Genomic DNA, 24,058 nt, shown 5'->3' on the forward strand with positions numbered 1-24,058 from the left:
TGGCACATATTGCACTTTTACTTTCTTCTCCAACACTTTGTTTTTCCATTATTTAAACCAAATTGAACAAGTTTCATTATTTATTTGAGGCTAAATAGATTTTATTGATGTATTATATTAACTTAAAATAAGTGTTCATTCAGTATTGTTGTAATTGTCATTATTACAAATAAAAAAAAGAATTGTCCGATTAATCGGCATCGGGGTTTTTGGGCCTCCAATAATCGGTATTGGTATCGGCGTTGAAAAATCATAATCGGTCGACCTCTAATACACACACTCACCTCATACACAAACTGTGGAGGCTCTGGAGACCAAGGGTGTGGGTGAGGGAGAGGCACTCGAGGATGGTTTTCTGAACCCCATCTATAGGCTGCAGTAAGAATAAAAGAGAAAACAAACATGTCAAAGTGACGGGACTTTTAATGATAGGCCGTCTTTTCAATTGGACATGGATTATAAGGTACTTGCAAGTAAAGGATCTTGAATAAAAGCCTTAATAAACTAAGGTACAAAAACATATCTACACTGTTTGTAGTTGACACACAGATGAGTAACGTCGTACACTGGTCACAGGAATATTGTTTTGTAATAGGAGTGAAAATAGATCAAAAAGAGAGTTCTCTCTGTGCCTGCTGCGGGGTAAAGTGAAGCTGCCTGTCGCAGGGGGCAGAACGGAACACCCCATATGAACTGTATCTGGGCACATGATGAGGTAAGAGTAATGAAACAGAGGCTGTTCAGAGAACCGGAACACAGCGGGACATTGTTTTAAGGGTGCAGGAATGCCCGTGAGATACAAAACAGTACCAAAACAGCTAAATCTGTTCATACAGATGGCTTTCCTCCTGACGCAGACTGGTATGAGACTACAGGGATCTCTCTGGAGATGTTGCACTGATCTAGGCTGGTCCCAGATCTGTTTTAGCTGTATAGGCAACTCCTATGAAGTTGGCAAGAGAGCACAAACAGATCTGGGACCAAGCTAGGGCAGATCAGAGAAGCACTGCAATGGTAGGAAGAGCTAAAACACTCCACAAGAGAGCCATGTAAAAATAGAAAGAAAAAACTGTTATTGTGTGTGTGAATGGGCGGCAGGTAGCCAAGCAGTTAGAGCGTTGGGCCAGTAACTGAAAAGTTGCTGGTTTGAATACCCAAGCTGTCAAGGTGAAAAATCTGTAGATGTGTCTATTTTCCTCCAGGGGTGTCATCATATTACTATGGCTGACCCTGTAAAACAACACCTATCGGGTGTATTTGACAATAACATTTGATTTTGTGTGTGTGTGTGTGTGTTTGCATGCATCACACAATGCTGCATTAAGACAAAAACAAGTCGGCCAAATTGGCCTGCCAACAGACATGTCAGACGTTTTCCCTCACATTCAGAAACCTACCTTGGGGAAGAAGCGGCAGTAGTCTCTGGTCAGCACCATCTCCACCACGTCCTTCAGTCCCTCCAGACCCAACATGTCTGCTGCCAACACCACCTGACTGGGAGAGAGGAGAGTGGCGAGAGGGCCGGTTGAGGTGGTGTTGTGGTTCTGACTGGGAGAGAAGGCTGGGTGAGGTTGTGGTTCTGACTGGGAGAGAGGGCTGGGTGAGGTTGGGTTGTGGTTCTGACTGGGAGACAGGAGAGATGGCTGGGTGAAGTGTTGTTGTGGTTCTAACTGGGAGAGAGAGACAGGTGAGGTGGTGTTGTGGTTCTAACTGGGAGAGGGGGACAGGTCAAGGGACAGGTAAAGCCCTATAGTAGGTACTGAAGAATTCCACTATTATTAAAAATACTTAGACAACTGAAGCAAGCTAACACACTGACCTCAGGAAATGTACCTTCACTAGATGGGGATATTCATTTTTGTTTCTGATGGATTAATTATTTTCTATTCTATATGTATATGGGTTATTCCACAGAGGTGGTGTAAATTGCTATCCCACCAAAAAATAATTCAAGACAAACATATTGTTAAATTAGTAAAGTTTAAAGTCATTGTTTATACACCTATTTCTAAATGAGAGGTGGCTGTCCCAAACCCTGACTGCTAAACGTCATGTTTAAAAATAAAGCAATTCATGAGTCACTTTTCTAACTAGTATTTCAATAGAACATAGAGTTGTTCTATTATCACATTGAAAGATACTGATCTTATAATTAGTTGATTTATTTTTAAACATCTTTCTCTGAAAATGCTGTCCCCACTTTTGATGTCACTATCAAAACAGACATTATAAAAAAAACTGTCAAATGAATGTGCCTTAAGCCACAACCCTACAAATATAACCAGGTGATGGGATTGCACCCCTCTCCAATATGGCACATTGTCAGTATGTCTAAACATTATGAAGAAAATTAGTAAGCAAGTTGGTAAATCTTAAAGTATTTTTAAGAAGTGTCACTACCGAACATCTGATATACAGTTGAAGTCGGAAGTTTACATAGGTTGGAGTCATTAAAACTTGTTTTTCAACCACTCCACAAATTTCTTGTTAACAAACTAGAGTTTTGGCAAGTCGGTTAGGACATCTACTTTGTGCATGACACAAATCATTTTTTCCAACAATTGTTTACAGACAGATTATTTCACTTATTATTCACTGTATCACAATTCCAGTGGGTCAGAAGTTTACATACACTAAGTTGACTGTGCCTTTAAACAGCTTGGAAAATTCCAGAAATGATGTCATGGCTTTAGAAGCTTGTGATAGGCTAATTGACATCATTTGAGTCAATTGGAGGTGTACCTGTAGATGTATTTCAAGGCCTACCTTCAAACTCAGTGCCTCTTTGCTTAACCTCACTAGGGTATGGGGCAACATTCGGAAGTTTGGATGAAAAGCGCACCCAAAGTAAACTGCATGCTACTCAGGTCCAGAAGCTAGGATATGCATTAAATTGGTAGATTTGGATAGAAAACACTCTAAAGTTTCCAAAACAGTTAAAATAGTGTCTGTGAGTATAACAGAACTGATATGGCAGGCGAAATCCTGAGGAAAATCCATCCAAGAAGTGCCTTTATTTTGAAATGCCTGTTTTTCCATTGAAAGCCTATCCACCATACAAAGACTTATGACGCAGTTCACGATCCCTTATGTATGTTTATTATGAGAATTTCTGTTTTGTTGAGTTTCACGCTCTGCAATTTCACCGGATGTTGTTTGAGACAGTGGATTACTGAACAAAACTGAGGTTTTTGGATATAAAGAGGGACTTGATCGAACAAAACAAACATTTAAGGGGTAACTGGGAGTTTTGTGAGTTTTGTGAGTGTAACCATATCAAGATCATCAAAGGTAAGTGATTAATTTTAATCGCCATTTCTGACTTTTGTTACTCGTCTACTTGGCTGGTTACTGTTTGTAATTATTTGTCTGCTGGGCGCTGTTCTCAGATAATCGCATGGTTTGCTTTTGCCGTAAAGTCTTTTTGAAATCTGACACCGTGGTTGGATTAACAAGAAGTTAATCTTTAAACCGATGGATGTGTAACACTTGTATGTTTCATGAATTTTTATAATGAGTATTTCTGTTTTTGAATATGGCGCTCTGCAATTTCACTGGATGTTGGCCAGGTGGGACGGTAAGGTCCCCCCCCTAGAGAGGTTAACATCATGGGAAAATCAAAAGAAATCAGCCAAGACCTCAGAAAACAATTGTAGACCTCCACAAGTCTGGTTCATCCTTGGGAGCAATTTCCAAACGCCTGAAGGTACCACGTTCATCTGTACAAACAATAGTACACAAGTATAAACACCATGGGACCACGCAGCCGTCACACCGCTCAGGAAGGAGACGCGTTCTGTCTCCTAGAGATTAACGTACTTTGGTGCGAAAAGTGCAAATCAATCCCAGAACAACAGCAAAGGACCTTGTGAAGATGGAGGAAACAGGTACAAAAGGATCAATATCTACAGTAAAACGAGTCCTATATCAACATAACCTGAAAGGCCGCTCAGCAAGGAAGAAGCCACTGCCCCAAAAGTGGTGATCCTAACTGACCTAGGACAGGTAATTTTTACTAGGATTAAATGTCAGGAATTGTGAAAAACTGATATTAAATGTATTTTGCTTAGGTGTATGTAAACTTCCGACTTCAACTGTACGTACACTGCATGGCCAAAAGTATGTGGACACTTGCTTGTCGAAAACATCTCATTCCAAAATCATGGCCATTAATATGGAGTTGGTCCCCCCCTTTGCTAGTGTTCTCCTGGCAACCGCCAAAGCCATATTTGTTCGTCGGACTGCCAGGATGGTGAAGCGTGATTCATCACTCCAGAGAACACGTTTCCAGTGCTCTAGAGTCCAATGGAGGCAAGCTTTACACCACTCCAGCCGACGCTTGGCATTGTGATCTTAGGCTTGTCTGCGGCTGCTCGGCCATGGAAACCCATTTAATGAAGCTCCCGACGAACAGTTCTTGTGCTGCAGATGCTTCCAGAGGCTGTTTGGAACATGGTAGTGAGTGTTGCAACCGAAGACACAGAATTCTTTACACGCTACGCCTTTCAACGGTCCAGTTCTGTGAGCTTGTGTGGTCTACCACTTCACAGCTGAACCATTGTTGCTCCTAGATGTTTCCACTTTACAATAACAGCACTTGCAGTTGATCAGGGCAGCTCTAACAGGGCAGAAATGTTGGAAAGGTGGCATCGCTATGACGGTGCCTCATTGAAAGTCACTGAGCTCTTCAGTATGGGCCATGCTACTGCCAATGTTTGTCTATGGAGATTGCATGGCGGTGTGCTCGATTTTATACAACATATAGTGCATTACAAATGTGCATAATATGGTTTTGAGACTAAAATATAAGTTTGCTGGGATGTACAGTGCATTAGGAAAATATTCAGACCCCTTCACTTTTTCCACATTTTGTTACGTTACGGCCTTATTCTAAAATTGATTAAATATAAAAATAAATATCAATCTACACACAATACCCTATAATGACAAAGAAATTACATAAGTATTCAGACTCATTGCTACGAAACTTGAAATTGAGCTCAGCTGCATCTGGTTTCCATTGATCATCCTTGAGATGTTTCTACAACTTGAAGTCCACCTGTGGTAAATTCAATTGATTGGACATGATTTGGAAAGGTACACACCTGTCTATATAAGGTCCCATAGTTGACAGTCCATGTCAGAGCAAAAACCAAGCCATGAGGTAGAAGGAATTGTCCATGGAGTTCTAAGACAGGATTGTGTCAAGGGCACAGATCTGAGGAAGGGTACCAAAACATGTCTGCAGCTTTGAAGGTCCCCAAGAACACAGTGGCCTCCATCATTCTTAAATGGAAGAAGTTTGGAACCACCAAGACTCTTCCTAGAGCTTGACACCTGGCCAAACTGAGTAACAGGGGAGAAGGGCCTTGGTCAGGGAGGTGACCAAGAACCCGATGGTCACTCTGACAGAGCTCCAGAGTTCCTCTGTGGAGATGGGAGAACCACCCAGAAGGACAACAATCTCTGCAGCACTCCACCAATCAGGTCTTTATGGTAGAGTGGCCAGACGGAAACCACTCCTCAGTAAAAGGCAAATGACAGCCCGCTTGGAGATTGCAAAAGGACCTAAAGGACTCTGACCATGAGAAACAAGATTCTCTGATCTGATGAAACCAAGTTTGAATTATTTGGCCTGAATGCCAAGCGTCACGTCTGGAGGAAACCTGGTACCAACCCTACGGTGAAGCATGGCGGTGGCAGCATCATGCTGTGAGGATGTTTTTCAGCAGCAGGGACTGGGAGACTAGTCAGGATCGAGGCAAAGATGAACGGAGCAAAGTACAGAGATCCTTGATGAAAAGCTTGTAGCGTCATACCCAAGAAGACTAGAGGCTGTAATCCCTGCCAAAGGTGCTTGAACAAAGTACTCAGTAAAGGGTCTGAATACTTATGTAAATATAATTTAATTTTTTATTTATATATAAATTTGCAAAAATTTTAAAAAAACTGCTTTTGCTTTACCATTATGAGGTATTGTATGTAGATTGATGAGGGGGGAAAACAATTTAATCAATTTTAGAATAATGCTGTAAAGCAAAAACATTTTTTTTTAAAGTCAAAGGGGTCTGAATACGTTCCGAGCCCAAACACTGACATTTATTTGGCCAAAAATGTATGTCTATAATGTGCTCTACAGTACCCTATTCTACTGTTCTGATATCTACTATACCCCACTCTATTATACTGTACTGTACCCTAATGAACTGTACTCGAGTTTACTCCACTTGAGTTTCTTACAATTTAAGAAAGGGCCCTTGTCATGGTCTCAACTCACTGGGTCTGGATCTTGGGACCAATGTCCTGGTATAAACAAACAACAGTCTTGGCTCCTGGATATTATTTTAGTCTTTGGTTTACAAACCATATGCAACCCAATTCAGGGTTAAAACACATTTTGACAGATGGGAATTTCATAACTTCTCCATGACTTTTAACCAAATTTCCATGACCAACAATTAAGTACATCTCGATGTACTTATAAAAAGGTATGCGTAATATGGTATGTTTTTGGGACATAACGAAAACATTACTACATGCTAATAATAGGTAAACAGTTAACTAGAGGGTACAAGATATGTTTTGAATTGGCTAACTAATTATTAGTCTATTGTCAATCATATTTTATCGGCCAGGCCTACCTGCTGCTGCAATGTCCGACTGTCTCTCCCTCCTTGAGCAACAGCCCACTTGTCTCACACACATGCATGTGATGCGCACAAACACAGACGTGCTAGTGTCATTCCGATCCTGGCTCATTTTTATTTGATTGATAAAATATCTAAAAACTGTGCCTAAATAAATTATATTAACAGAAATGATTAAATACATTTCCATGACTTTTCCAAAAACTTTCAGGATATTATCATTTTCCAAAACTTTTCCAGGCCTGGAAAACACCATTTTTGTATTTTCATGACCATATGAACCCTGCCAATTTGAAGAAGACAATGCTCTCTGATAATTGGCTGATCACTCTCAACCCATAGGAATCCCCACCCACTTGACTAGTTTTAAAAATGGTGGAAACCCTTAATAGCAATGTCTATACCAAAACGAGTAATTTCCATCTAGTCCTCTATTTATCTCTATGATTGACACTTGACATGGAAGCGCCTGGTATTTTGCCAAAATGAAGATAGGAAACGTGATAATTTAAACATCTAACAACATAATTAATTAGATGTACAATAACTTCAATCAATTAAGTTTCAGATTCATGCAATCAACATTGAACATTTTACAGAGAACAATCAAGATTATTTGAAATATTTAACTGAATTCTTTACCACCCCACTAAATGTATCAGTACTGAAACATAGTGGTAAAAGTTGCAATAAAAGGGAGAACCATGCACAGTGGTAATCATTATAATTAACCTTCGATTACACGTTCATTTTAAATAAATGTTATGTTCATACCAAATTAACAAAATAGTAAAACATTTATTTTTAACCTGATTTTCAAAACCTTTCAGTTTAATTCAGAGAGATATATGCAATACAAACAAAGTGTGTAAGAAGTATACAGTGCATTCAGAAAATATTCCAACCCCTTGTCTTTTTCCACATTTTGTTGCGTTGCAGCCTTATTCTAAAATTTATTAAATTGTTTTCTCCCACTCATCAACCTACACACAATACCTCCATAATGACAAACTTATCACATTTACATAAGTATTCAGACCCTTTACTCAGTACTTTGTAGAAGAACCTTTGGCAGTAATTGCAGCCTCGAGTCTTCTTGGGTATGATACTACAAGCTTGGCACACCTGTATTTGGGGAGTTTCTCCCATTCATAGTGACCATCGGGTTGTTGACCAAGGCCCTTCTCCCCCGATTGTTCAGTTTGGCCGGGCGGCCAGCTCTAAGAAGAGTCTTGGTGGTTCCAAACTTCTTCCATTGAATAATGATGAAGGCCACTGTGTTCTTGGGGACCTTCAATGCTGCAGACATTTTTTGGTACCCTTCCCCAGATCTTTGCCTCAACACAAATCCTGTCTCGGTGCTCTACAAACAATTCCTTCTATCTCATGGCTTGGTTTTTCCTCTGACATGCACCGTCAACTATGGGACCTTATATAGACAGGTGTGTACCTTTCCAAATCATGTCCAATCAATTGAATTTACCACAGGTGGACTCCAATCAAGTAGAAACATCTCAAGGATGATCAATGGAAACAGGATGCACCTAAACTCAATTTCGAGTTTCATTGCAAAGGGTCTGAATACTTATGTAAATAAGGTATTTCTGCTTTGTCATTATGGGGTATTGTGTGAAAACTGATGAGTAAAAAAATGTATTTAATCAATTTTAGAATAAGGCTGTAATTTAACAAAATGTTTAAAAAGGGAAAGGGTCTGAGTACTTTCCGAATGCACTGTATATATGTCTACCTGACAGTATGTTGGAAGACGTGTGCTGAAAGTTTGGATACAACTTCACATTTTATAAGGCACATACCTGGCACTGGCTCTGGGTGGTAGGTCTATTATGGCACCATACATGAACTGTAGGAGAATCTCCATCTCATCTGGACCCAATCTGAAAATAACAACACTGTCGTTACCTCTCTAGGCAAAGTAGAACCATCATCCCACTTCAAATCTACCGTATGATCTGGGGTGCTGTAATGGCTGTAGGCTTTTTATTCAAGCTATAAACTTGAAGAAATTCTACAAGTGTCTCTTGCAAAACTGATTTTATCTTACTAAACTAAAAATAATGGTAAAATAAATAATATCTAAACATCTATTTATTGAGCCACATGATGTTTTCATAAAATGCAATTCTAAGCGAAGAGCAGCACTAAAACATTGTCACTCGGGCCTACGGGGTATTTCCCCCAGAGTCCTCCAGTACAGTGCCTCAGCACACCCATCCTGCATGGTGACAGAGTGTCTTCCCCAATTACTCTCAGATCAGCCAGGCTGAGACGAGTGACATTACTCTCCCCTCAGGAGAGCGCTGCCTCGTTTGTCTCTGCTGCCACACCGCTCTGACGGCAAGGGTAGAGAGGACTTAAAAACAAGGGTAGATGACCTGGTTTGGAAATTATCTGAGTGAGTGGAATCACACTGTCTGTAGTTAGCGGTTTGTTTGTTTGTGTGTGTATGTGTATGTGTGTGTGTGTGTGTGTGTGTGTGTGTGTGTGTGTGTGTGTGTGTGTGTGTCAGGGTTGGACTCAATTCAAATTGAAGGCAGTCAATTCAGAAAGTATACAAAAAAATGTAGATTCCATTTAATGACTTCTCAATAAAGTAGAAATTATTTATTTAAAACATTTTTAAATTTCTGAATGTTAAATTCAAATAATTTCCTGAAATGGCTGCCTTCAATTCAAATTGAGCTTAACCCTGGTGTGTGCACGAAACCCCATAAAAAGCCAGCCTGATATAGACTAATATATTCTCAGCACCCACAGTATGAATAATTAATGCAGTATAGGATAGGCAGCAGACTTAAATTGTTGGGAGAGAATGAGCCTTGTTATTGATACACCAGAGTGGAGGTATAGGTTGAGTCCCAAATGGCAGCCTATTCACTTTATAGTGCACAACTCCTGACAAAAGTAGTGCACTATATAGGGAATAAGCTGCAATTTGGGACGCAGGCGTAGACATTACCGACGAATAGACGAAGAAGGACTACAGTCCTAACTATCCCTTGGCCAGTATGTATGTACAGTTGAAGTCGGAAGTTTACATACACCTTAGCCAAATACATTTAATATCAGTTTCACAATTCCTGACATTTAATCCTAGTAAAAATGCCCCGTCTTAGGTCAGTTAGGATCACCACTTCATTTTAAGAATGTGAAATGTCAGAATAATAGTAGAGTATTATTTATTTCAGCTTTTATTTCTTTCATCACATTCCCAGTGGGTCAGAAGTTTACATACACTCAATTAGTATTTGGTAGCATTGCCTTTAAATTGTTTAACTTGGGTCAAACGTTTCGGGTAGCCTTCCAGAAGCTTCCCACAATAAGTTGGGTGAATTTTGGCCCATTCCTCCTGACAGAGCTGGTGTAACTGAGTCAGGTTTGTAGGCCTCTTTGCTCGCACATGCTTTTTCAGTTCTGCCCACAGATTTTCTATGGGTTTGAGGTCAGGGCTTTGTGATGGCCACTCCAATACCTTGCCTATATTGTCCTTAAGCCATTTTGCCACAACTTTGGAAGTATGCTTGGGGTCATTGTCCATTTGGAAGACCCATTTGCAACCAAGCTTTAGCTTCCTGACCGATGTCTTGAGATGTTGCTTCAATATATCCACATAATTTTCCTGCCTCATGATGCCATCTATTTTGTGAAGCACCCCAGTCCCTCCTGCAGCAAAGCACCCCCACAACATGATGCTGTGCTTCACGGTTGGGATGGTGTTCTTCGGCTTGCAAGCATACCCCTTTTTCCTCCGAACATAACGATGGTCATTATGGCCGAACAGTTCTATTTTTGTTACATCAGACCAGAGGACATTCCTCCAAAAAGTACAATCTTTGTCCCCATGTACAGTTGCAAACCGTAGTCTGGCTTTTTTATGGCGGTTTTGAAGCAGTGGCTTCTTCCTTGCTGAGCGGCCTTTCAGGTTATGTCAATATAGGACTTGATTTACTGTGGATATAGATACTTTTGTCCCCGTTTCCTCCAGCATCTTCACAAGGTCCTTTGCTGTTGTTCTGGGATTGATTTGCACTTTTTGCACCAAAGTACATTCATCTCTAGGAGACAGAACGCGTCTCCTTCCTGAGCGTTATGACGGCTGTGTGGTCCAATGGTGTTTATACTTGCGTACTATTGTTTGTACAAGGACAACAAAGCCAAGGTATTGGAGTGGCCATCACAAAGCCCTGACCTCAATCCCATAGAAAATTTGTGGGGAAAACTGAAAAAGCGTGTGCAAGCAAGGAGGCCTACAAACCTGACTCCATTACACCAGCTCTGTCAGGAGGAATGGGCCAAAATTCACCCAACTTATTGTGGGAAGCTTGTGGAAGGCTACCTGAAACATTTGACCCAAGTTAAACAATTTAAAGGCAATACTACCAAATACTAATTGAGTGCATGTATACTTCTGACCCACTGGGAATGTGATGAAAGAAATAAAAGCTGAAATAAATAATTCTCTCTACTATTATTCTGACATTTCACATTCTTCAAATAAAGTGGTGATCCTAACTTACCTAAGACAGGGACTTTTAACTAGGATTAAATGTCAGAAACTGTGAAAAACTGAGTTTAAATGTATTTGGCTAAGGTGCATGTAAACTTCCGACTTCAACTGTATGCATGCATGTGTGCCAGGACCTACCCCTGTAGAGTGATGCATTGTCTGGAGCTCTCCATCCAACTCCCACACAGCATAGCTCGGAAATACTGAGACCGCGCACACAGGACCGCCCTAAAAACAAACACACGTCATATTTCAGCTGTGTGGCCTGTGCGTGTGTGTGTGGTGATGGTGTAGCTGGCCCTGAAGGGACACATGGTGATGGTATGTCTAGCACACAGACCTTCAGAGAAGTGACTGATCTGGACATCAAACAACCATTCTGCAGTCTCTGAACCGAAGCCCATGTTTTTACCAAGATGATGCTCAACGGCCACTGAGATGCACATATGACCCTGCAGCACATTGCATATCTAATATGATCTTCAGATCATCTCTAGCATCATGACAGCTCAGTGAAAATCATCAGAGGGGATCCACAGTTTTACAGTCACCATTATTCACTAGCTTATCTTGTCATGGACGAGGAAGGGCCCCCTCTCTCCCCAGTCACACACAAACCCCTCTGCTTTTCTCTCTCACACACCCACATACTGTAAATAGTATAGACTTTATTTAACCCCCTCATTGCCATACTGTGTTTCCATATACTTGGAGTGTGTTATAATTCTCTCAGAGTGATCATTTAACTACACTTCAGGAGGGGTGTCCTCTTCTGTAGCAGAGCTTATTATAGAAGCAGAAATAGACGACGTGACTGGAGAGAATTTACAGTAAAAAAGGCTGTTGAAAGAATCGTGAATGTCTCCATGCTATTGTAACACATTTATACATCAATTCTCAGTGATTACTGTCACTATTCCTTAAAACACTGGCTGACATCTCCCTGGGGCCACCCATACGAAAATGTATGCACACATGACTAAATTGCTTTGGATAAAAGTGTCTGCTAAATGGCATACACTAAATATACAAAGGTTTGTGGACAACCCTTCAAATGAGTGGATTCGACTATTTCTGCCACACCCGTTGCTGACAGGTGTATAATATCGAGCACACAGACATGCAATCTCCATAGACAAACATTGGCAGTAGAATGGCCTTACTGAAGAGATCAGTGACATTCAACGTGGCACCATCATAGGACGGCAACTTTTCAACAAGTCAGTTCGTGAAATGTCTGCCCTGCTAAAGCTGCCCTGGTCAACTGTAAGTGCTGTTATTGTGAAGTGGAAACGTCAAGGGGCAAAGTGGAAAGCCTTCCCAGAAGAGTGGAGGCTAGCAGCAAAGGGGGGGACCAACTCCTTATTAATGCACTTGATTTTGGATTGAAATGTTCGACGAGCAGGTGTCCACATACTTTTGATCATGCAGTGTATATTAAGAATATTGGACACACTTGTGTTATTGGGAGACACTAAAGTCGTTTAACAAAAGGTGGTCATGATGGTACAGAGCTGTACTCCAAACAGAGTTACTTTAGTAGCACCATCAGCCTAACGTATAGAACATGACAAGTCCTCCTGTATGTGGAACAAAAGAGTGACTTCATACAATGAGCTGTAGAAGTCTTGCTGCTGTAAATGAAAGGCTCCAGATTGTGAATGTCAGTCAGTCTCCGTGAGGAGGGGAATACATCTTCTCTTCCCTCAGCAGAGGTAGGTGTGTGTCTGTGTCAGTCAGTCTAGATATCTCTTCTCTTCCCCCAGCCGGGGGAGGTGGGGATGGAGGGATGGATGAAAGTGATTGGTAGATCACAGCTCAGCCCCAGTGGAGTGGCATCGAGAGAAGAAGGGAGCGAGAGAGAACTGCGGAAGGCAGGCAGGCACCACTGGGCTACCATACTAATCAGATTCAGCAGTGTTGCACTGCAGTCAAGGCTCACACGGCATGGAATGCTAGAAAAACACCAAAAAAGGTTTTCCCGCTTTCATCTGGAGAGGAGCTGCATTACACTGTGTCTGTCTGGGTAGATCCCCTGAGCACAGGCAGGGAGGGAGAAACCTGTCTCCATGTTTACTACTAGCACTACCTCTGCACCACTGAATGACCTCACCACAGCGTAACGGCTTGGTGAAACCCTCTGGCCTTGAGGACTGTGATTGTGTTGTACAGCTTACTTTTTTTTTTTATCAATGAATGATAACAGAAACATGAAGATAAATCAAGCAACATTTTTGGACACAGAGACAGATGGTTGTGTTTGGTGCACATTATTGGTTTAAATGCTGGTCTGGGGGGCTTTTTCAGGTTGATGTTTGATTCAAAGGTCATTGTATAATCATGACAATTTATTTGTGCCTGAAATCCAACTGTTCAAATTGCATGCCAAAATGATAACCAATCTATGCAAATATCCCTTCAAGGTGACGTCTGTATGCAAATGCATAACACTGTTATAACATGATTTCATGTGACACACAAATACATTAAAAAAAAAATACACAAGATAAGTAGCTATTATCAAACTTTTCATGTACAAGAAGCGCATCGGTATGTATCAGCAGATCATTAGCAGTATCTGTACTCATTCCACTTCCAAACAGCCTTGCATGTGTATCACTATTACATGAGGAACTGCCCAACAATCAATCAAGTTTGAGCATCAGGGAAGTCTATCAAATGCCAGAGAATGTTAATGTAGTAACGAAAGTTCAATCAGTAATGCTCGTCTGAATGGATCGTCCCTTCATTTATCTAGTGAGTAAGGGGTAATAAATGAGGGTCTGTTATTTTTATGGAAAATAATTAACGCGTGGAACTGACCTTTCACGGAGTTGCATTATTTTACAGAGATCGCATAGAGCCCCGAGTTGATTATCCCTTGTATACCATGGCTATAATTGAACACATTTGCAGGTAGAAATATGTTCAACATCCAATGAAGTAGCTAGCAAGTTTACTAGATAGCTACAGTAGTTGTTATGGTAACCAAATAAACAGACTTAGTAGCTTAGCTAACTATGAAAATTGAACTCAACAATCTAACTACTGTTTTCAACTGGACTTTAACTTTCAAAAGCAGCTCAAACAAAACTTGTAAATAAAAGTTGTCATACCTGTGGTATAGTCTGATATACCATGGCTGTCAGCCAATCAGCATTCAGGGCTCGAACCACCCAGGTTACAAAATGGGTGGTTTGAGCCCCGAATGCTGATTGGCTGACAGCTGTGGAATATCCATACCAAATCAAATCACATTTTAAATTTGTCACATGCACTGAATACAACAGGCGTATGTAGACCTTACCTTGAAATGCTTACTTACAAGCCCTTAACCAACAATGCAGAAAATATTTCATATAATAATAAATTAAGAAAATAAGTACCCCAATAAAATAACAATAACGAGGCTATATACGGGAGGTACCGAGTAAATGTGTGGTTGTACATGTTAGTCGAGGTAATATGTACATATACAGTTGAAGTCGGAAGTTTACATACACTTAGGTGGGAGTCATTAAAACTAGTTTTTCAACCACTGCAAAAATGTCTTGTTACCAAACTATAGTTTTGGCAAGTTGGTTCGACATCTACTTTGAGCATTTCAAGCAATTTTTCCAACAATTGTTTACAGACAGTTTATTTCACTTATAATTCACTGTATCGCAATTCCAGTGGGTCAGAAGTTACATACAGTTGAAGTCGGAAGTTTACACACACACCTTAGCCAAATACATTTAAACTCAGTTTCACACAATTCCTAACATTTAATCCAAGTAAAAATTCCCTGCCTAAGGTCAGTGAGGATCACCACTTTATTTTAAGAATGTGAAATGTCAGAATAATAGTAGAGAGAATTATTTATTTCAGCTTTTACTTCTTTCATCACATTCCCAGTGGGTCAGAAGTTTACATACACTCAATTAGTATTTGGTAGCATTGCCTTTAAAGAGTTTAACTTGGGTCAAACGTTTCGGGTAGCCTTCCACAAGCTACCCACAATAAGTTGGGTGAATTTTGGCCCATTCCTCCTGACAGAGTTGGTGTAACTGAGTCAGGTTTGTAGGCCTCCTTGCTCACACACTCTTTTTCAGTTCTGCCCACAAATGTTCTATAGGATTGAGGTCAGGGCTTTGTGATGGCCACTCCAATACCTTGACTTTGTTGTCCTTAAGCCATTTTGCCACAACTTTGGAAGTATGCTTGTGGTTAATGTCCATTTGGAAGACCCATTTGAAACCAAGCTTTAACTTCCTGACTGATGTCTTGAGATGTTGCTTCAATTTATCTACATAATTTCCCTACCTCATGATTCCTGAGCGGTATGACAGCTGCGTGGTCCCATGGTGTTTATACTTGCGTACTATTGTTTGTACAGATGAACATGGTACCTTCAGGCATTTGGAAATTGCTCCCAAGGATGAACCAGACTTAAGGAGGTCTACCAATTTTCTTTTAGGTCTTGGCTGACTTTTGGAAACTTTAGAGTGTTTTCTATCCAAATCGACCAATTATATGAATATCCTAGCTTCTGGACCTGAGTAGCATGCAGTTTACTTTGGGCACGCTTTTCATCCAAAATTCCGAATGCTGCCCCCTACCCTAGTGAGGTTAAGCAAAGAGGCACTGAGTTTGAAGGTAGGCCTTGAAATACATCCACAGGTACACCTCCAATTGACTCAAATGATGTCAATTAGACTATCACAAGCTTCTAAAGCCATGACATACTTTTCTGGAATTTCCCAAGCTGTTTAAAGGCACAGTCAACTTAGTGTATGTAAACTTCTGACCCACTGGAATTGTGATAGAGTGAATTATAAGTGAAATAATCTGTCTGTAAACAATTATTGGAAAAATGACTTGTGTCACGCACAAAGTAGGTGTCCTAACAGACTTGCCAAAACTATAGTTTGTTAACAAGAAATTTGTGGAGTGGTTGAAAAACGAGTTATAATGACTCCCATATTAGCGTATGTCAACTTCCGACTTCAACTGTACACTAAGCTGACTTTGCCTTTAAACAGCTTGGAAAATTCCAGAAATGATGTCATGGCTTTAGAAGCTTCTGATAGGCTAATTGACATAATTTGAGTGAATTGGAGATGTACCTGTGGATGCATTTCAAGGCCTACCTTCAAACTCAGTGCCTCTTTGCTTGACATCATGGGAAAATCAAAAGAAGTCAGCCAAGACCTCAGAAAGAAATTGCCGTCATAACGGGTACAAAGGTATCTATATCCACAGTAAAACGAGTCCTATATCGACATAACCTGAAAAGCCGCTCAGCAAGGAAGAAGCCACTGCTCCAAAACCGCCATAAAAAAGCCAGACTACGGTTTGCAACTGCACATGGGGACAAAGATAGTACTTTTCGGAGAAATATCCTCTGGTCTGATGAAACAAAAATTGAACTGTTTGGCCATAATGACCAATGTTATGTTTGGAGGAAAAAGGGGGAGGCTTGCAAGCCGAAGAACACCATCCCAACCGTGAAGCACGGGGGTGGCAGCATCATGTTGTGGGGGTGCTTTGCTGCAGGAGGAACTGGTGCACTTCACAAAATAGATGGCATCATGAGGTAGGGAAATTATGTGGATATATTGAAGCAACATCTCAAGACATCAGTCAGGAAGTTAAAGTTTGGTCGCAAATGGGTCTTCCAAATGGACAATAACCACAAGCATACTTCCAAAGTTGTGGCAAAATGGCTTAAGGACAACAAAGTCAAGGTATTAGAGTGGCCATCACAAAGCCCTGACCTCAATCCCAACTTTTCTGGCAGAACTGAAAAAGCGTGTACACGCAAGGAGGCCTACAAACCTGAATCAGTTACACCAGCTCTGTCAGGAGGAATGGGCCAAAATTCACCCAACTTATTGTGGCAAGCTTGTGGAAGGCTACCCGAAACGTTTGACCCAAGTTAAACAATTTAAAAGGCAATGCTACCAAATACTAATTGAGTGCATGTAAACATCTGACCCACTGGGAATGTGATGAAAGAAATGAAAGCTGAAATAAATCGCTCTCTCTACTATTATTCTGACATTTCACATTCTTAAAATAAAGTGGTGATCCTAACTGACCTAACACAGGGAATTGTTACTACGATTAAATGTCAGGAATTGTGAAAAACTGAGTTTAAATGTATTTGGCTAAGGTGTATGTACATTTCCGACTTCAACTGTAGGTCGTGGTAAAGTGACTATGCGTAGATAATAAACAGCGAGTAGCAGCGGTATAAAAAAAAGAGGGTCAATGCAAATAGTCCGGGCAGCCAATTTATTAACTGTTTAGCAGTCTAATGGCTTGGGGGTAGAAGATGTTAAGGAGCCTTTGGGACCTAGACTTGGAGCTCCGGTACCGCTTGCCGTGCGGAAGCATAAAGAACAGTCTATAACTAGTGTGGCTGGAGTCTTTGACAATTTTTAGGGCTTTCCTCTGACACCGTCTGTTATAGAGGTCTTGGATGGCAGTAAGCTTGGCCCCAGTGAAGTGCTGGGTCATACGCACTACCCTCTGTAGCGCCTTGCGGTTGGATGCCGAGCAGTTGCCACACCAGGCAGTGATGCAACCAGTCAGGATGCTCTCGATGCTGCAGCAGTATATTTTTGAGGATCTGAGGACCCATGCCAAATCTTTTCAGTCTCCTGAGGGGGAATAGGTGTTGTCGTGCCCTCTTCACGACTATCTTGGTGTGTTTGGACCATTATATGTTGTTTGGTGATGTGTACGCCAAGGAACTTGAAGCTCTCAACCCTCTCCACAACAGCCTGTCGATGTGAATGGGGGCGTGATCGGCCCTCCTTTTCCTGTAGTCCACGATCTGCTCCTTTGTCTTGCTCACGTTGAGGGAGAGGTTGTTGTCCTGGCACCACACTGCCAGGTCTCTGACCTCCTCCCTGTAGACTGTCTCATCGTTGTCAGTGATCAGGCATACCACCGTTGTGTCGTCTGAAAAATGTATGTGGTTGGAGTTGTGTGTTGCCACACGGTCGTGGGTGAACAGGGAGTACAGGAGGGGACTAAGCCTGCACCCCTGAGGAGCCCGTGTTGAGGATCAGCGTGGCAGATGTTTTGTTACCTACTCTTAGATGCAGGTGTTTAGTCCCAGGGTCCTTAGCTTAGTGATGAGCTTTGAGGGCAGTATGGTGTTGAATGCTGAGCTGTAGTCAACAAACAGCATTCTCACGTAGGTGTTCCTTTTGTCCAGGTGGGAAAGGGCAGTACGGAGTGCAATGGAGATTGTGTCATCCTTGGATCTGTTGGGGCGGTACGCAAATTGTAGTGGGTCTATGGTTTCTGGGATGATGGTGTTGATGTGAGCCATGACCAGCTTTTCAAAGCACTTCATGGCTACAGACGTGAGTGCTACAGGGTGGTAGTCATTTAGGCAGGTTACCTTGGCATTCTTGGGCACAGGGACTATGGTGGTCTGATTGAAACGTAAACTCAGCAACAACAAAAAAAACGTCCCTTTTTCAGGACCCTGTCTTTCAAAGATAATTCGTAAAAATCCAAATAACTTCACAGATCTTCATTGTAAAGGTTTTAAACACTTTCCCATGCTTGTTCAATGAACCATAAACAATTAATGAACATGCACCTGTGGAACGGTCGTTAAGACACTAACAGCTTACAGACGGTATGCAATTAAGGTCACAGTTATGAAAACTTAGGACACTAAAGAGGCCTTTCTACTGACTCTGAAAAACACCAAAAGAAAGATGCCCAGGATCCCTGCTCATCTGTGTGAATGTGCCTTAGGCATGCTGCAAGGAGGCATGAGGACTGCAGATGTGGCCAGGGCAATAAATTGCAATGTCCGTACTATGAGACACCTAAGACAGCGCTACAGTGAGACAGGATGGACAGCTGATCATCCTCGCAGAGGCAGACCACGGGTAACAACACATGCACAGGATCGGTACATCCGAACAACACACCTGCGGGACAGGTACAGGATGGCAACAACCTCCATCAGTGCTCAAACTGTCTGCAATAGACTGAGACAGGCTGGACTGAGGGCTTGTATGCCCGTTATAGGGCAGGTCCTCACCAGACATCACCAGCAACAACGTCGCCTATGGGCACAAACCCATCGTCACTGGACCAGAGAGGAATGGCAAAAAGTGCTCTCCACTAACGAGTCGCGGTTTTGGCTCACCAGGGATGATGGTCGGATTCGCGTTTAACGTCGATAGAATGAGCCTTACGCCGAGGCCTGTACTCTGGAGCGGGATCGATTTGGAGGTGGAAGGTCCGTCATGGTCTGGGCCGGTGTGTCACAGCATCATCGGACTGAGCTTGTTGTCATTTTTTTAACGCTGTGCATTACAGGGAAGACATCCTCCTCCCTCATGTGGTACCCTTCCTGCAGGCTCATCCTGACATGACCCTCCAACATGACAATGCCACCAGCCATACTGCTCGTTCTGAGGCGTGATTTCCTGCAAGACAGGAATGTCAGTGTTCTGCCATGGCCAGCGAAGCGCCCAGATCTCAATCCCATTGAGCACGTCTGGGACCTGTTGGATCGGAGGGTGAGGGCTAGGGCCATTCCCCCCAGAAATATCCGGGAACTTGCAGTTGCCTTGGTGGAAGAGTGGGGTAACATCTCACAGCAAGAACTGGCAAATCTGGTGCAGTCCATGAGGAGGAGATGCACTGCAGTACTTAATGCAGCTGGTGGCCACACCAGATACTGACTGTTAATTTTGATTTTGACCCCCCCTTTGTTCAGGGAAACATTATTCCATTTCTGTTAGTCACATGTCTGAGGAACTGGTTCAGTTTATGTCTCAGTTGTTGAATCTTGTTATATTCATACAAATATTTACACATGTTAAGTTTGCTGAAAATAAATGCAGTTGACAGTGAGAGGACGTATCTTTTTTTGCTGAGTTTAGGTATTACAGACTCGGTCAGGGAGAAGTTTAAAATGTCAGTGAAGACACTTGCCAGTTGGTGAGCGCATGCTCTGAGTACGCGTCCTGGTAATCCGGGGCGAGCCTGGTAATTCACGGGGCGAGCCTTGTGAATGTTAGCCTGTTTAAAGGTCTTACTCACATCGGCGACGGAGAGCATGATCACACAGTCGTCCGGAACAGCTGGTGCTCCCATGCATGATTCAGTATTGCTTGCCTCGAAGCGGGCATAGAAGACATTTTGCTCATCTGATAGGCTTGTGTCACTGGGCAGCTCACGGCTGGGTTTTCCTTTGTAATTCGTGATAGTTTGCAACCCTGCCACATGCGACGAGCTTCAGAGCCGGTGTAGTAGGATTCAATCTTTGTACTGTATTGACGCTTTGCCTGTTTGATGGTTCTTTGGAGGGCATAGCAGGATTTCTTATAAGCGTCTGGATTAGTGGCCCGTTCCATGAAAGCGGCAGCTCGAGCCTTTAGCTCAGTGTAGATATTGCCTGTAATCCATTGCTTCTGGTTGGGATATGTACGTACAGTCAAAGTGGGGACAACGTTGTCGATACAATTATTAATGAAGCCGGTGACTGATGTGGTATACTCCTCAATGCCATTGGATGAATCCCGGATCATATTCCAGTCTGTGCTAGCAAAACCGTCCTTTAGCTTAGTATCTGCGTCATCAGACCACTTCCATATTGAACAGGTACTTCCTACTTGGGTTTTTGCTTGTAAGCAGGAATCAGGAGGATAGAATTATAGTCAGATTTCTAAATGGAGGGCGAGGGAGAGCTTTGTATGCGTCTCTATGTGTGCAGTAAAAGTGGTCTCTTTTTTTCCCCCTCTGGTTGCACATGACATGCTGGTAGAAATGAGGCAAAATAGATTTAAGTTTTCCTGCATTAAAGTCCCCGGCCACCAGGAGAGCCACTTCTGGGTGAGCATTATTTTGTTTGCTTATGGCCTTATTACAGCTCGTTGAGTACGGTCTTAGAGCCTGCATCAGTTTGTGGTAGTAACTAGACAGCTCCGAATAATATAGATGAAAACTCTTAAGGTAAATAGTATAATCTACTGTACAGCCTATCATGAGGCACTCTACCTCAGGCGAGCAAAACCTTGAGACTTCCTTAATATTAGTGATCACGCATCAGCTGTTGTTGCCTAAGAACAGCCCTTAGACGAGGTATATTGGCCATATACCACACCCTTCTGGCCTTACTGCTTAAATAATTCACATCGCTTCCCATCTCACTCATCAGCAAAGCAGGTATTGATAAGGTAGTGTTTATAATGTTACCTCATCAGCATAGCAGGTATTTATAAAGGTAGTGTCTATAATGTTACCTCATCAGTATAGCCGGTATTTATAGGGTAATGTTTATAATGTTACCTCATTAGCATAGCAGGTATCCATGTTAGTGTTTATGTTACCTCATCAGCATAGCGTCACGTCTTTCCTCCTCCTTTACTATAAGCAAGTGCGCGGAATGTCAGTCACCTATTAACTTCAGCCTATGAGCATGACACACTAAGGCAATTCCACCACGCTCGCTGATTAACCTATGGGCTTACTCGTGCAATAATCACTATCCTTTCCTTCAACATATGAGCATGAATCTAGCGGAGTATGTCAACTCAAACCTTGTGGGGTGGGGTGGGGGACAAGGCCTACCCCAAACTATTCAATAAAATTACATATTGTATTCTGTCTCTGTTTTCATGGAGTTAAGCCTTTACTCGATTGAACTATATGTAGGCCTGGTGTTATGAACTATAACTGCTTTGTGAAAATAATACACCTACTAACGCCACCTACAACCTACTGAGCTGCATGAAATTATGCATAGATAGAAGAGCAATTGAGATGTACAAAGGTTTGATAAGTCCCAGGCGGGGTTTTGTGTAGGAGATAAAAACAAAACAATCATAGTCAATCTCCTACACAAATATTGATTGACCTTTAGACCTTATTATGCTACTAGGTTTCTTCCTTCTTGGGAGTTTTTTCCTGGCCACTGTGCTTCTGTTTGCTCTGTGGTGTCTAGGCCAAGTTACACTAAATCCCTTTGTGACCACTGCTGATGCAAAAAGGACTTCATACATTGAATTGGCTGATTGATTACCTGTGACAGGAGAAGACCTGCTCCCCTACTTGGATGCTGATGTCAGATCCTTCTCCTCTCTGGTAGAGATCCAACAGGTCTGCTCCAAGACCAGAGGCTGGCTCCACAACCACAGCATTATCTGAGGGGGATAGGAATGGAGGGTAATAATAAGACAAGAGAATGTATGTGCAAAAAACCTGGTCCTTTGGCCTGGGCAGATCTGACTAGAAGGACCGTGCACTCCATCCGTTGGACCAGACGCAAAGTGTGTTTGTGTGTGTGTGCCCAGACAGAGAACAAAGCCAAACTGAATAAACACGCAGAACGAGTAGCGTTAGTGTTTACCTAAAAAGGTCAATGAAGCTGTGTTGCCTTATCTGCACTGGGCTGTTATTACCAGTAGCAACAACAAGTTACTAAATGCGATTAAGGGTTAAAGGGAAATGTCACCCTTTTTCAACTTCATATTCATCATCTCCAGCACCACCACAACATCAACATATGTGAAAATGGCGCTTTTCTATGTTTTGTTGTAAAGGAAGATAACTGTTTCCAATAATATCATTAACCAATTAGTAGGCAATCCCTACTCATATTTGGTTAAAAATCACATAATGCACACTGATGATGTCATTAGAAACACTTAACTTCCTCAACTCTTTCCCCCCACAAAACATAGAAACAAGCCATTTTCACATACTGTATGTTGATGTTGGGGTGGTGCTGGAGATGATGAATATGAAGGACAATTTTTTTTAAATGTCCCTTTAAGTCAGATCATTTTGAGTCTCATGGACCTAGGGACCCATAAGGCTTTGGTCAAAAGTAGTGCACTATATAGGGAATAGGAAGCCATTTTGGACGCACACACTGTTAATCTGTTTACCTGAGTCAGTGTGGAGATCGGCATCGGGACCATTGAGGACAATAGTAGGCGACTCCAAGTCCTCAGGGAGTCCTTCTCCAGCCAAGCCCATGCGTTGATCTGCTGTGTACATTCGCCTAAGATTAGTAGAAACAGAATAAAAGGAAGAAGATTACTTTATTGTCCAATGTCCAAGAGGAAATTTGTGTTCAGCTTTATCCCATCCCCTCTATAACACCTAGGATTAGAATGGTAACAAATGCCTAGGTTAGAGCCTTTGTATACATTCTGAGGAATACTACAGTCAGTCATCATTGCTCTGAGCTACAAGGAGACACTAACGCACAGGGTGTAATGTTCCAGAACACAGAGGTGCGCGAGAGGAGCACAGTGCAGTGATTCTGACTGCTGCTAGAGCCCCAGTGCCTGTAAACTAGCACACTGCACCCCAGCCCAGTGCCTGTAAACTAGCACACTGCACCCCAGCCCAGTGCCTGTTAGCTAGCACACTGCAGCCCAGCCCAGTGCCTGTTAGCTAGCACACTGCAGCCCAGCCCAGTGCCTGTTAGCTAGCACACTGCAGCCCAGCCCAGTGCCTGTTAGCTAGCACACTGCAGCCCAGCCCAGTGCCTGTTAGCTAGCACACTGCAGCCCAGCCCAGTGCCTGTTAGCTAGCACACTGCAGCCCAGCCCAGTGCCTGATAGCTAGCATCCTGCATCCCAGTGCCTGTTAGCTAGCACACCGCAGCCCACTGCTTGTTAGCTAGCACACTGCACCCCAGGGCCTGTTCGCTCACCTCACTGCAGTTGAACTGATTCTTCTGCGCCTGATGAGACCAAAACACCGGTTCTGTTTGAATATACACACACAGTGGTCCGTTTATTAGATACACCCATCTAGTACCGGGTCGGACCTCCCTTTGCTTCCAGAACAGCCGGAATTATTTGGGGCATTCTACAAGGTGTCGTAAACGTTCCACAGGGATGTT

The 24,058-nt window shown here is 42.4% G+C and overlaps 1 protein-coding gene across 4 annotated transcripts in view; it reads right to left on the reverse strand.

Moving 5' to 3' along the window:
• Positions 1–24,058, reverse strand: part of btbd8 (BTB domain containing 8) — a 51,531-nt gene that overhangs the window by 21,000 nt on the left and 6,473 nt on the right. For all 4 annotated transcript variants that reach the window (XM_014169101.2, XM_014169105.2, XM_014169102.2 and 1 more), the window contains exons 4-9: positions 23,091–23,206; positions 22,223–22,343; positions 11,314–11,403; positions 8,465–8,545; positions 1,398–1,494; positions 285–373 (exon numbers count right to left, since the gene is read on the reverse strand). In XM_014169101.2, the coding sequence (XP_014024576.1) occupies positions 285–373; positions 1,398–1,494; positions 8,465–8,545; positions 11,314–11,403; positions 22,223–22,343; positions 23,091–23,206 (594 nt within the window). The remainder of the gene's footprint in view (positions 1–284; positions 374–1,397; positions 1,495–8,464; positions 8,546–11,313; positions 11,404–22,222; positions 22,344–23,090; positions 23,207–24,058) is intronic.

The sequence above is a fragment of the Salmo salar genome, chromosome ssa23 (genome assembly GCF_905237065.1).
Source record: "Salmo salar chromosome ssa23, Ssal_v3.1, whole genome shotgun sequence".
Lineage (NCBI taxonomy): Eukaryota > Metazoa > Chordata > Actinopteri > Salmoniformes > Salmonidae > Salmo > Salmo salar.